The sequence below is a fragment of the Mus caroli genome, chromosome 11 (genome assembly GCF_900094665.2).
Source record: "Mus caroli chromosome 11, CAROLI_EIJ_v1.1, whole genome shotgun sequence".
NCBI lineage: Eukaryota > Metazoa > Chordata > Mammalia > Rodentia > Muridae > Mus > Mus caroli.
Genome location: NC_034580.1, coordinates 48,784,109 through 48,797,598, shown reverse-complemented (window position 1 = coordinate 48,797,598; position 13,490 = coordinate 48,784,109). Strand labels below are relative to the sequence as shown.

Sequence of the window (13,490 nt, the reverse complement as noted above, 5' to 3'; positions counted from 1 at the left end):
AGATAGCAGAGAATCGAGGCAGACTTTGCTTCCTTGTCAGGTGTACTGTATATAAAAAGTATATACTAAACTAAGTATAGCTAAATAGATGATCCCAATGCCAAGTGCTTACTACATAAGCATGGGGACCTGCCTTCCATCCCCAGCAATCGTGTAAAAGCCAATACTGGGGTGGCAGAGACAGAAGGATGCCTGGGCTTGCTGGCCAGCCAGTCTAGTTGCCTCTGCAGGATACAGGTTCTCTCATAGAGAGAACCTGCCTCAAAAAGTAAGGTACAGGGTGATTGAGGAAGACAACTGATGATAACCTCTGACCTCCACACTCAAATGAACACACATCTATGAAACCAGGTTTTGGCTTTGCCCTTGGGAATCCTTTCCTCTCTCTTCATGACTGTTCTAGCCTAGTTTGTCTTGGTGTAATGAAACACTGGTCAAAATCAACCTGGGAAGAGTTTATTACAGCTTACAGCCCATCACTGAGGGATGTTGAGGAATCTAGAATCAGGAACTGACTCACAGACCATGGAGGAATGCTGGCTTGCTACCCCAATGGTTGCTCAGCTTGTTTTTTGATACAACCCAGAACCACATGGCCAAGGCTGTCACCTCCCCGCAGTGAGCTGGTCCCTCCCATATCAGTCTCCAGTCAAGAAAATGGCCCTCTCCCCAAACATGTCAATATGTTAGCCTGATGGAGGCAATTCTTCAGTTAAGGGTCCTCTTCCCAGGTGACCCTAGTTTCTGTTTAGTTGAGGAAAACTAAGCAGCATTCTAACTAAACCTCCCCAGACTTTGTTTATACAAAAGCAGCCTGAGCTCCACTCTGCTCCCAGGGTCAGAACTGGCCTGCAGGAGGAAGAGGCCTGCAGGAGAAAGAGGCCTGCAAGTCTGGCCTTGAATTTCTAATGCTTTCCATTTCCCTCCTGCAGCAGTCAGGAAACACCTACTGCAGGAGAGATGTGAGCTGCTCTTTCCATAGCCCCCATTGGGGCTGTCTTGCTTTCCCTCCAGCTCCCTGGAAAACACTGAAATCTCTTACCTAGGGTATAGACCGAGGCCTCCACCCTGCAGGACATATGCAAGGTACAGAAACGAGAAACAAGTGACTCGGAGCCACTACATGGTTCATTTGGGTTTTCACTCCAGATTTTGGTCTGCTCTTTCTGAGCTCTGTAATAAAATTTTGTTCTTCTCACACATACATATGCACACCCACACATGCACACACAGACATGCTCGCTTGTGTGCTTGCTCTCCATTTTGAGAGGGGGAGGGGGAGCGGGAGTGAACTAACTGTATTTGTCATGATGATGTTTCCCAACAGCAAGTGTCTTTGCAGGTATTCTGAGCCAGTACTGGGCAGAGCTTAAAGCATCTGGGAAAACTTTGTGGTAGGTCTGCCTTGGCAAATATATATTCCAAAAATATATAACTACAGCAGCTGATTGTGGGGTTCGGTGTTAGACACCATCCTACAGTGTGTCCCCAGTCCTCTGTGTGAAGTCCAAACTTAAAACTATCTTGTCATCATGGAGAGACCTCCAGTCTTGCCAACTATTGTCTGTCCACAAGGACTTAGCCATTGCTCTTAAGGCACCCACCTAAAGGCTCACAGACAATAGTTTCCCAAGTATGGTTTTCATTGATGGTTGTCTTTCCTGCTGCTATCCTCATCCTACAGGGGAAGAAGCTAAGAGTAGTTAATTACTGTGCCCCAAATCATAGTCAGAGCAAGACTTGGGCCTGGCCACTAGCTATCCATGAACAGCACTTGGACCAAGGAATCTAAACCTTAAGCCTGCATTTCCTATTTTTTAATCTCTTTTGCCCCTTGTTATTGATAAGGCCAGTGCTTAATTCCAGGCAGTGAAGTAGGCACCACTCAGACCAGGGAATCCAAACCTTGACTCAGCATTTTCTGGCTTTTTCTTTGTTTTGTTAGTTTTTTGTTTCTGATCACACGAAGGATCTTCCTTTTCACCCAAGTGCTTTATATATGTGAGTAATGTGGAACTTGATAGTCAATGTCAGCATCTTTCTCAATTGGCACATTAACTCATTTTGTGTATGTATGGTATATACATGTGTAGCTATGCATATGTGTGTGTTTGTGTGTGTGTATGCATGCGTGTGCACACACAGCATGCTTGTAGGCCAGAGGTTAAAGTTGAGGGTCATTTCCTTTTTATTTTTAATTTTTCAACATTTTTATTTAGTGTGCTGGAACAAGCAAGCTTCTGCCTCATGCACGTACGATCAGATGTCAACTTGTGCCAGCTGGTTCTCTTCTTCCACTACGTGGAACCTAGAGATTAAACTCAGAGCCTAAGGCCTGGTGGCAGGTGCCTTTTCCTGCCGAGTCATTTGGCCAGTCCTGGACTCTATAGATTCAGGTAGTTTGGCTGGCCAGTACACCCCAGAGACTCTTGTCTCTGCCTCCCTGATGCTGAGAATACAGGTACAGTGCGTGTCCAGCTTTTTGTGAGGCTTTGGAGACTCAGCTCTGGTTCTCATGCTTGCAAAGCAAGCACTTTGGGGTTTTTTGGTTTGTTTGTTTGTTTGTTTGTTTTGTTGAGACAGGGTTTCTCTGTATAGCCTGGCTGTCCTGGAACTCACTTTGTAGACCAGGCTGGCCTCGAACTCAGAAATCCGCCTGCCTCTGCCTCCGCCTCCTGAGTGCTGGGATTAAAGGCCACCACGCCTGGCTCAAAGCAAGCACTTTGCTGACTAAATTATCTTCCCATCCCCTCGCTGATTTGTTACTTGTCTTACTACGTGTTTAGTTACTACATACCTAGTCTTACATAGAGAGTCTAGTTACTAGCCATTATCTATAGCAACAAGAAACCTTAAAACACTTACGATTGTTACACAGTAAGTCTTCACAGTGGTCCTCAACCTAGGGCCACCCCCTTGGCAGCCCTCTGTTTCCTCAATATAACAGAAGCAAATTTTGTTATGAAGTAGCAACAAAATCTTATGGTTGGAGGCCATCACAACATGAACTGTATTAAAGAGTTGCAGCATTAGGTTGGTTGAAAACACACTGGTACCACAAGGTCGAGGTCTCCTCCACCAAGGGCAACCCAGTGCCAGTCACCCAGCCCAAACCGCTGCCACTGGTCAAGTCCAGCCCAGAGCACGGACACTTGAGTCACTGGTGGTCAGCCGGGTGACCTTGGCTCCTGCGTGGGCCAGTGTTCCCGGGGCTTCGCAGCAGCACCACTAGCCCTGCGCTGTGAACGCGCGCTCCTGCGCGCGCATTGCCCCGCCAGCCCACAGCGCCCGCCCGTGGTCTGCGTTCGCTCAAGGTGAGCTCGGGCCAGTCCTGCCTCCCCTAGTTTTCACTTTCGCTTTTGCTTTTAATAGCTTCTCTGAAGAGAAACAAAGAGGCAACCTCGATGGTCGACTGCCACGACGGGTGATGGGGTCGGAGGTGAGGGGAGAGGAGAGCGGCCGCCTGGACCCCGGGCCCACAAGAGAGGTAAGTGCAGCCCCTGCCGCTCGCGGGCTCCTCCTTGCGGTGCTGGTGCCAAGCTCTGGATCCACGCGGGTCACAGGGACGCCTGGCGTGTTAAGCGTGGCAGGGCTGGGGTCCGAGTGGCTCAGAACCACAAGGCCAGGCAGGAGGATCTGGGAAGCCTGGAACCAGCGCTCTGGGGATATTGCAGTCCAGGGTCCAGTGGTGCGTTGGCCACCTAAGTGAGCTTCTTTTTGTAGCATGCACACACACCTTCCTCTGTCCCTCTCTTCCTCTCCTTCCCTCTGTCTGTTCCTCTCCTCCTCTCCTTCCTTCTGTCTGTCCCTCTCCCACACCCTCATCCCCCATTTCCTCTTCTCTCCCCATTTCTGTAGAAATCCTTCTGAACCCATGTTGCCTTTTGCGGCCCCCCTCCACACACACTCTTTCATGGGAGTATGCATCTGAATGCAGAACCCACTGCCCCACTTGAGCTCACAAGGAACGCAACCTCCCCTCCAGCCTTACCTGGCAGCCTTAGCCACTGAGCTGCCAAGGTTTGTGCACCTGTCCTACCTCCTGAGCGTTACAAGACCCTGCAAACGCAGCTTCCCTTTCGTGATCATAGACATTAAGACTAGGCTAGAATCAACCCTTCTTCTGGTGTCCTTCCCCTAAGTGAAGTCTGAGGGTCATTTTATGAAGGGACCATAGTCCATGCCAGCAAAGATGGACAGGGACCTTCCCAGACCACAGATCAATCTCCTGCCTCCCACAGAGGAATGAAAATGGTGGCTGTTTTGTCTTGCCTGTAGTGATGTATACACACTTAGGTGTGAATACTGGACTCCATCCCAAACTCTGGAGACAGCCCCTGCCCTCGGGGCATCCACCTTCCCTGGCAAGAAAAACTGTACAGATATGGTTCAATAGAGAACACCTACAACCCCAGCACCCTGGAGGCAGAGGCAGAGGGGTATCTGAGTTCCAGGCCAGCTAAGTTCCAGGTCTCAGCCAGGGCTACTTAGTGAGACTGTTGTACAGCAGAGATGAAACACATGGCACAAGTGACAAGAGCTAAAAGCAAAATGACCAAGTCTTCAGGTGCCTGCTTATATTTGAATGACAGCTTTTTGCCTGACTTGTGTGTGCTTGGCAAGGACGAGCTTGAACTCAACTTGTGTCTCCATAAACGTTATTTTCACCTAATCTCAGGGATCTGACCCTAGGTCCACAGCTGAAACAAAACTTGATCTGAACTTTAAAAGCGGGGTCTGAATTTGAGAAAGATTGCCAGATGTCCTAAGTTTACAAAACTCTGGATCTTCGCACCCTTAATCCTAGGATGGTATGGGGAGGCACGGCTTCTAACACATTCTGCTTAATATGCCAGAAAAATGAGGTTGTTATCTCTCATTTTGTGGCTTTCTTTCTTTCTTTTTTTTTTTTTTTAAAGATTTATTTATTATATGTAAGTACACTGTAGCTGTCTTCAGACACTCCAGAAGAGGGCGCCAGATCTCGTAGCAGATGGTTGTGAGCCACCATGTGGTTGCTGGGATTTGAACTCTGGACCTTTGGAAGAGCAGTCGGGTGCTCTTACCCACTGAGCCATCTCACCAGCCCCGTGGCTTGCTTTCTTTCACAAGTTATTCCTTTTTCTCCAGGGCTCCTTTCTCTCCCTCTGAGCCAAATTGAAGCAGCAACCATGGATAATAAATAAACCCCCAATATTGTTTTCTGATAAAAATGAGCAGAGTGCATCACAGTGACTACGCCATCTGGACTTAGACTTGTGGGGTGGTGCGGGTGGGGCAAAGAGGCCCTCCTAATTCTGTCTCTAAACACTTTTGGTTTTGCTTTTGGCTGTGGACAAAATTTTATCAAATGCTCATTCTGTATTTGGCAAGGTAATCTTGTGATCACCTCTCCCTGCCAATTTATAACAACATTAAATTGAGCAGCATATCCTATTTTCTGTATTCAAACACAGCTCATCTAGGATAGAGATCTGCTCATTGGTAGTTGATAGAACACTCATGTGGGCCTGAAAATATGGGAGAGAGATTTTAAAATCATATAAATTGATGTCTGTGTTAAAAGGAGATTTACCGGAGTGGCTTACAGCTTGTGGTCCAGGTAATCCAGCAGCGGCTGCCTCCTGAATGGAAGGCCAAGATTCCAGTAGCTGTTCAGGCCATGAGACTGGATGTCTTTGCCGTCCCCATCTTGTAGTGAACCCCCAGAGGATGTCTAGAGAGCTGCTAGTCTTCAGTCTATGTTGCACTACTGAAGAAGTGGATTCTAGGGGCTGGTGAGATGGCTCAGTGGGTAAGAGCACCTGACTGCTCTTCTGAAGGTCCAGAGTTCAAATCCCAGCAACCACATGGTGGCTCACAACCATCCGTAACGAGATCTGACGCCCTCTTCTGGAGTGTCTGAAGACAGCTACAGTGTACTTACATATAATAAATAAATAAATAAATAAATAAATAAATAAAAAAAAAGAAGTGGATTCTAACAGCAGCGAAGAAACCAAGCTGATGCATTCGCGGTCCAGGGAGAGTGAGGGCAAGCAGGCAGTTCCCGAGCCCTTTTATATGGACGTTCACCAGAAGGGGTGGCCCCGATTCAGGGTGAGTCTTCCCACCTCAGAGAAGACAATCAAGAAAATTCTCACCAGTGTGCCTAGCTGCTTGGGTTCTAGTTGATTTCTAGATTTGGCCAAGTTAACAACCAAGATTGGCCATGGAGCAATGTGCTTTTAATTGATGAGCCGTCGATCATTTAGGTGACAGTCTTATGACTTTAAAGATGTCAGTTCATGTGGTCTTTTTCTGTTTAGACCCTTTTTATTTTTAAATTAATTTTGTATGTGTATCTGGGGGGCCGGCACATGTGCCTGACATGACACACATATGAAGGTGAGAGAGAAACCTGGCTGATACTCTCCCTCTGTCATGACACCTGGGATTGAACCTGTCACCAGCTTGATGGCAAGTACCCTTGCCTGATGATCTTCTCTCTGCCCTGCTAAACCTCTTTTTATTGATTGATTGATTGATTGATTGAGGTTTTGCTTTGTTTTTAGTTTTCTGAAACAGGGTCTCACTATGTAGCTCTAGCCATCCTAGAACTCACTATGTAGATCAGGCTGGCCTTGAACTCACAGAAATCTGCCTGCCTGTGTGATACAACACTTGGGAGTAAATGCTGTGATTAAAGGTGTGTGCATCACGGGCTGGAGGTTGGTTAAGAGCACTGACTGCTCTTCCAAAGGTCCTGAGTTCAATTCCCGGCAACCACATGGTGGCTCACAATCATCTGTAACGGGATCTGATGCCCTCTTCTGGTATATCTGAAGACAGCTATAGTATACTTGTCATATTTTTAAAAATAAATAAATAAAATCTAAAACAAACAAACAAACAAAAAGGTGCGCATCACTACACCTGGCCTGTAAGCCTCTTTGCAGAAGGAATTCTTGTCTTGGTTATTGTCCACCAGTCAGCTTTGTCTTCCATAGCTCCTACCACGCTGATTCAGGTTTTATACTTAGTGTTCATTTCTCTATATTTTGTTGGCTACATGCATTTTGTAGTAGATTTAAACAGTGTATATGTGTTTATGAGAGAGGAAAGTTCACTCCTGCTTCTGTGAAACACTTTCTGTAGGCAAACAAGATTACAGTGGTGGCTTTTTCCTGGACCATTTCCTATCTCTTACAAACATAGTTCTACAGTTTTCCAAATTATGTAAGTCATAGGCCACACACACACACACACCTCTATTTAAATGGAATGTCCTAATTTATCCAGTTTCTAACGATAAAAATTATTTTAAAAGCCTTGTCTTTGAGTAGTAGGATCTAACTGGTCTGTATTGATTTGGTTCAGTGTAGATGTGGTCTTCGTTCTGTCACTTTGGCATATATTTATTGTGAGTTATTCCCCTCCTACCCCCAGGTTGGTTTTTTTGGTTTTTGTTTGTTTGTTTGTTTGTTTGTTTCTTGAGACTGGGCCTCATGTAGCCCAGGCTGGCCTTTGACTCTAGGTGTAGCTAAGGATGTTCTTGAATTCATGATCCTTTGTCTTTACCTCTTTAAGAGCTAGGGTTTCAGATAGGACCTGTCTTCATTTTTTTCTTTTTAAAAAGGATTTATTTTTGCTGATGTGTATATTTGTACATATATGTATGTTCATGTGTACGCTGACATACCCATGAGTGCCTTTGGAGACCAGAAGAGATGGTTGGGCTGTTGTGGGCTAGCTGATACGGTGCTGGAAACGAACTTCTGTCATCATCAAGAGCAACAAGTGACCTAACACTGAGCCTTCTCTCTGGCCCCTCATGCTTATTTTTAATTTTCTTTAATAAAATAGAGCCTTACTCAGTATGTCCTCTCAACCTTCTGCCTTTAGTCTGTAATCTCCAGTAGCTAGGACTACATGTCTGGCTTTCCTGACCATTTTTTGATTAGAGATTGGAAAGTGCCAAGTTGCAAAGTGCCAAGTTTTACAAGGGCCATCATTCAGTTCATATATATACATATTCATATGTGTGTATATATATGTATGTGTGTGTATAGATAGATAGATAGATCTATATATATATTTCATTTTAATGGTTGTGTGTGTATGCCTGAGTATATGTCCACCGTTTGTATTCAGGAATCACATGGGGGTCAGAGGAGGGCACCAGATCCCTGAGAACTGGAGTTATATCGGTGGTTGTGAGCTACCATGTGGGTGCTGGGACTCACACCCAAGTCTTCTGCAAGAACAGCAGTACTCTTAACCATTGAGCCATTTCTCCAGTCCCTGTCATTCAGTTCTTAAAACATATTTTCCTATCAGTGGCAAATATTAATAAGAATCTATTACTTTCTTTGAAACATGAAACCTTTTAGCATGTTTTAATTATCAAACGCTTATGTGTGTGCATGTGTGTGTGTGCACATATGTGTGAAGATCAAAGTATAACATGGGGAAGCCAGTTTCTCTCCTTCTACCGTCTGGGTCCCCAGAGCTGCACTCAAGTCAACAGGCTTGGCGGCAGTCCTTTTACTGAACTGAGTCATCTGGCTGGCTCCCCAATACCTTCTGAGCATGTTTTTACTATTCTTTTCCAGCTTTCTCCAGTATTCCTACAGATAGTATCTGCCCAGAAGAGTCATCTGGAAGCTTCCCATGTTATTAAATTCTTCTTGCTTTGTTTTAAAATCCACATTTATTTTTTTTCCACTTTAGAGATTTTTAACCATCACATTTATCTGTAACCTATTCGTGTAACTGTCTGAGGAGTGGAAGGGAAAGGCTCAGACACGTTTAAGAGTTTCCCCGTGGCTCTCTGAAGATGCACAGTGAAGTGGATCTGCACAGTGACGCTTCCCAGAGGCTCACATTTCTCCTAAGTATACTTTGGAATCCCTGCCCTTCTGGTCCTCAGCTGACCTTTCCTGGCACAGAGACCTTCTGGAATATTTGCAGATGCTGAAGTCACTTCCTCAGGTTTTGCAGCGTTTACTTTAGCTCAGTTAAACCAAATGCTCTATCGCTCTGTGTAAACTTCCTTGTAACTGAAGGCTCCCATAAAAACCCTGCCCTAGAATAGGAGACTGGCTAGAGGAACATGGAAATTGAAATTGAGCTGCTGGGCACCAGTGATGTAGCTCCGTTGGCAGAATGCTTACCCAGCCTGCACAAGAACCCTGGTGTTCCATCCCCTCCACTGCACAAACCCAGGGATTGGGGGGAGGGATGCTGGAGCCACGGCTCAGTCATTAAGAGTACGTGCTATGCAATTATGAGCATTGCAGCTTAAATCTCAGCACCCACACCACATGCTAGGTGTCCCATGCCTACTTGAAACTTAGCTTTGAGGGCACTGGAGACAGAAGGATCCCTGAGCTTCGCAGCTCCGGGTTCAGGCAGATACCCTGCCTCAAAGGAATAGACAGAAAATGATAAAGGGGGCCCCCTAATCCCCTCTTCTGGCCTCTGCATGCACCCCATCACATGAACATGCAAAGATAGGCAAATCTAAAAATTAAAAAAGTGTGATAGCAAGTCCCTCTAATCCCCAAGCTTGGGAGGCAAAAGCAGGAAGATCAAGATCATGCTTGGTTACTTGAGTTTGAAGCCAGCCTGAGAAACATGAGACCTTGTTTCAAGAACCAATGGGCTGGAGATATGGCTCAGGATTTACAGCTCCTCTTCTAGAGGTTCAATTCCCAGCACCCATACGGTAGCAAACAGCTGTCTGTAGCTCTAGTTCCAGGGGATCAGTGTCCTCCTTTGGCCTCCATGGGCACTGTATACATGTGCTATACAGACCTACATGTAGGCACACATCCATACACGTAAAATTTAAAAACAAACAATGACAACAACAAAAACTTGAGAGTTTGAGGGATGGTTCAGTGGTTAAGAACACTGGCTGTTCTTCAGAGGAGCCAGGCTCAATTCCCAGTACTCACATGGTGGCTCATGGTTCCATCACTCCTGTTCCAGGGGCTCTGCTGCTTTGTTTTCTGGCCTCCACCTGCACCAGGCATACACATACCATTTGCAAACAAACCATTTTTATATATTAACACACACACACACACAGAGTTAACTTTCCCCTGCCCCTAAGTCTGCCAGATTTGCCATCTGCAGGCAGGCCTTGGTCTTTTTATGCTCTTAGAATCCAGTTAGGCTCCTGTGACCCTGCATGCAGCAAGGGGGCTGGAGCAGGGGGTACATTGCAGGGAAGCAGTCTTCCTGATCATCTCCCAGTCTTTTCGGGGTACTAGATCTGGCTTTTCACTGAACCGAAGGCTGCTCTCTGACACACAGCCTCATCATCTCCCACTGCTGTTATCCAGGTCTTAGGACCTGAGTTCGATCACACATGAGAGAGAGAAGCAAATTCCACAAATTGTCCTCTTGTCATTTGCTCATGCACACACCACTCAGTGGCTTAAAATAACACATTCATTATTTAAGGGTTCTGGAAGGCAGAAGTCCCAAAATGGAGAGTCTGGCAGTATCGCACTCTTTCAGGAACCCTTAAGGAAGAACTGTGATTAATACATTCACCTGGATGCTCTCTCCTTCTCAAGACACTCACTCACTCACGTCTGCATCACCCCCTTGTCTGTGTGCAGGAGCCTATGACAGTCTCAGGAATCCACATCTTTGGAGAGATGATTGCCTTTCAACTCACTACCTAGCATAATCTTTTAAAAACACACATCTGAGCACATTACTCCTCTCTGCCCAGGACCCTGAGAGTTGCTGTGGTTCACAGAGGATACCTACTGTTTGGCATCCAGTGCACTGAAAGACTGGCCACGCCCCTTCTTAGCCGCCCGCTGCCTCCACGCAGCTTCCTGTCTGTGAACTAACCTGTACACAGAGCATGCTTCCTACTGCAGGTCTCCACCCCACCCAGGATGTTCTCAATCTACAGAGAGTAGCAAATCTTCCCTGTGGTAACACTCTAGGCGGCAGGGACCACAGTTACTATGTAAAGACTCCATAGGAGCTAAGAGCCTGGCTAAAGCTTACTTATGATTGTATCCCTAGCAAAACCTGACATGGTTCTTGAAGACAAAGGAATATACACGAGATTTGTTTGTTGACCTTGTTTTCTACCGTCTATGCTTTGCTCATGCTCAGCGTGTGTGTCTGTGAGTGCGCATGTGTACTATGGACGTGCGTGTGTGTGTGTGTGTGTGTGTGTGCGCGCGCGTGGATATACAAGGCATGGTGAATGTGTGAAGATCAAAGGACAAGTTCAGCCGATGGTCCTCACCTTCCACTTTGCTAGAAGCAGAGTCTGTGTTGGCTGCCTCTGTGCTGTGCACTCCTGGCTAAGTGGCCTGTGAGCTTCGGGTGATTCTCCTGTCTCATCTCCTGCTTCCCCACAGGAGCGTTTGGAGTATAGATTCATGCACCACTGCACCTGGCTTTACATGAGTTCTGGGGAATCGAACTCAGGTCTTGATGCTTGCTTGCTTGCTGTGTGCAGGTACTTACCCACTGAGCCATTGTGCAGCTCCTGCTCTGCATTTACCATCTTTCCTGTGTTACCTCTAGTAAGTAGAGTGGAAGCCCTGAGAGGAGAAATTTATCTTGTGTGTATGCATCTCTCACCACAAATACCAGGGCGGTGCTGTATTCGTGAAGATGTGGGAACAGCCTCCAGGGTACTCAGCGTCTCCAAGTTTCCATTTCTCACCAACCTCTTTGAAATCAGCTGATATCCCCGTTCTTCATTTTAATCACCCAGCCTAATTTTGACATCAGGCTGACTGGCGGAGACCTTTTAAAAAACATTCACTTGTTGCTCTGAGGATTCAATAAATGAATAAAAAACAAGCATATGGCCTACAGCTGCGTGTGAGGGTTAGCTGCTGTTTTTAAGAAACAGCTGGGGCTGGTGAGATGGTTCAATGGGTAAGAGCACCCGACTGCTCTTCCAAAGGTCCGGAGTTCAAATCCCAGCAACCACATGGTGGCTCACAACCATTTGTAACGAGATCTGACTCCCTCTTCTGGAGTGTCTGAAGACAGCTACAGTGTACTTACATATAATCAATAAATAAATAAATCAAAAACAAAAAAAAAAGAAAAGAAACAGCTGTGTGTGAGGGTTAGCTGCTGTCGTTAAGAAATGTCTGTGGGTTGGGTGTGTTAATCTCAGCTCTTGGAGGGCTAAGGCAGGTAGATCTCTGAGTTGGAGGCCAGCCTGGTCTATACAGTGAGTTCTGTGATAGCCAGGCTATGTAGAAAGACTTATCTTGGGGTTAGGGGGAGAAAAGAAAAAGAAAGAAAGAAAAATTGGATGGGACTGGCAAGCTTGCTCAGTGGGGTAAAGGCACTTCTCTTCTACCCTGATAATCTGAGTTCAATCCCCAAGACCCACAGAGTAGAAGGAAAGACCAAATTCCTGAAAGTTGTCCTCTGACTTCCACACACATGCTGTAGAGCATACATGCCAACACACACTCCCTCCCCAAGTCAACGAATACATACATGTAATATTTTTTTAATGTTTATACTTGCCAGGTGTGGTGGCACTTACCTCCAGTCCCAGCACTTCGTAGGATGAGGCAGGGGGATCACAGGTTTCAGGCCAGCTTTGATATCAAGGTCTAAAAAATAAAATTTATACAGCAGCTAGGTGTGGTGGCCTATGCCTTTTAATCTCTGGAGGCAGAGACATCCAGATCTCTGTGGGTTTGAGGCCAGCCTGGTCCACAAAGCAAGTTCCAGGCCAACCAGCGCTACACAGCCCAGTCTCAAAATAAAAATAAAATAAAATAAAATAAAATAAAATAAAATAAAATAAAATAAAATAAAATAAAATAAAATAGAAAGGGCAGGGAGGTAGGGAGGGCTAGAAGAGCTTGCTTTGGTGGGTGGCTTTAGCTGAGTGCTCTGGGTCAGTCTTAAGTGTTTCTATGTCTGGCCTGCAGGTGGCAGCATGCCCCGGGCCTCCTTGTGATGTCAGGAGGCTGGACAGCCAAGAAAGAAGAAAATGGACTCCCTCCTTCTGAAGACTTGCCTGAAAGCCAGCCACGAGTGAGTGTGAGCTTTTGCAGCCTCCTGCGTTAGATTGTAGGCGCTGATGTGAACCACATGTGTTCCGTGTTGGAGTTGTTTGTTGATATTCACAATTCGTCTATAAAACCGTAATCTGTGAAACCAGCTATCTTTACAATGTTGCAGGGAATGAAGGACTCGGGGTGGGAGCGGGGGAAGTGCACCCCAGTAGCTCAGCAGGTGTGTGGTCTGTTGGAGTGTGAGGTATCTGTGCTGGGCTCTTTAGTTGCTCTCACAGCTGCTCTGTAGTGCTTCAGGGTCCACTGGGGACTTATCCTGGCTCACCAGATCCCGAGTTCTGTCATCCCTAAGGCCAGACTACTCCCTTGATCACCCCACCCACAACCCATTAATTTAATAGCTTACTTATCCTAAGACCTTCTTTGTGCTTCAGTCCTTTGAGGGGCTGGAGAGACCTCGGGGGGGGGGGGGGG

General features: G+C 46.3%; 1 protein-coding gene across 2 annotated transcripts in view; it reads left to right on the top strand.

The window, feature by feature from the left end:
• The first annotated feature begins 3,279 nt into the window (after positions 1–3,279).
• LOC110305839 (cytochrome b-c1 complex subunit 8-like) overlaps positions 3,280–13,490 on the top strand; it is a 72,181-nt gene continuing 61,970 nt past the window's right edge. The window contains exons 1-2 of one of the 2 annotated variants that reach the window (XR_002379194.2): positions 3,280–3,487; positions 12,930–13,035. Coding sequence is in view for 1 of the 2 variants with exons in the window: in XM_029483744.1 (XP_029339604.1) it covers positions 12,992–13,035 (44 nt within the window). In the remaining variant the exon portion in view is untranslated. The remainder of the gene's footprint in view (positions 3,488–12,929; positions 13,036–13,490) is intronic. The other variant, XM_029483744.1, reaches the window with a different exon arrangement.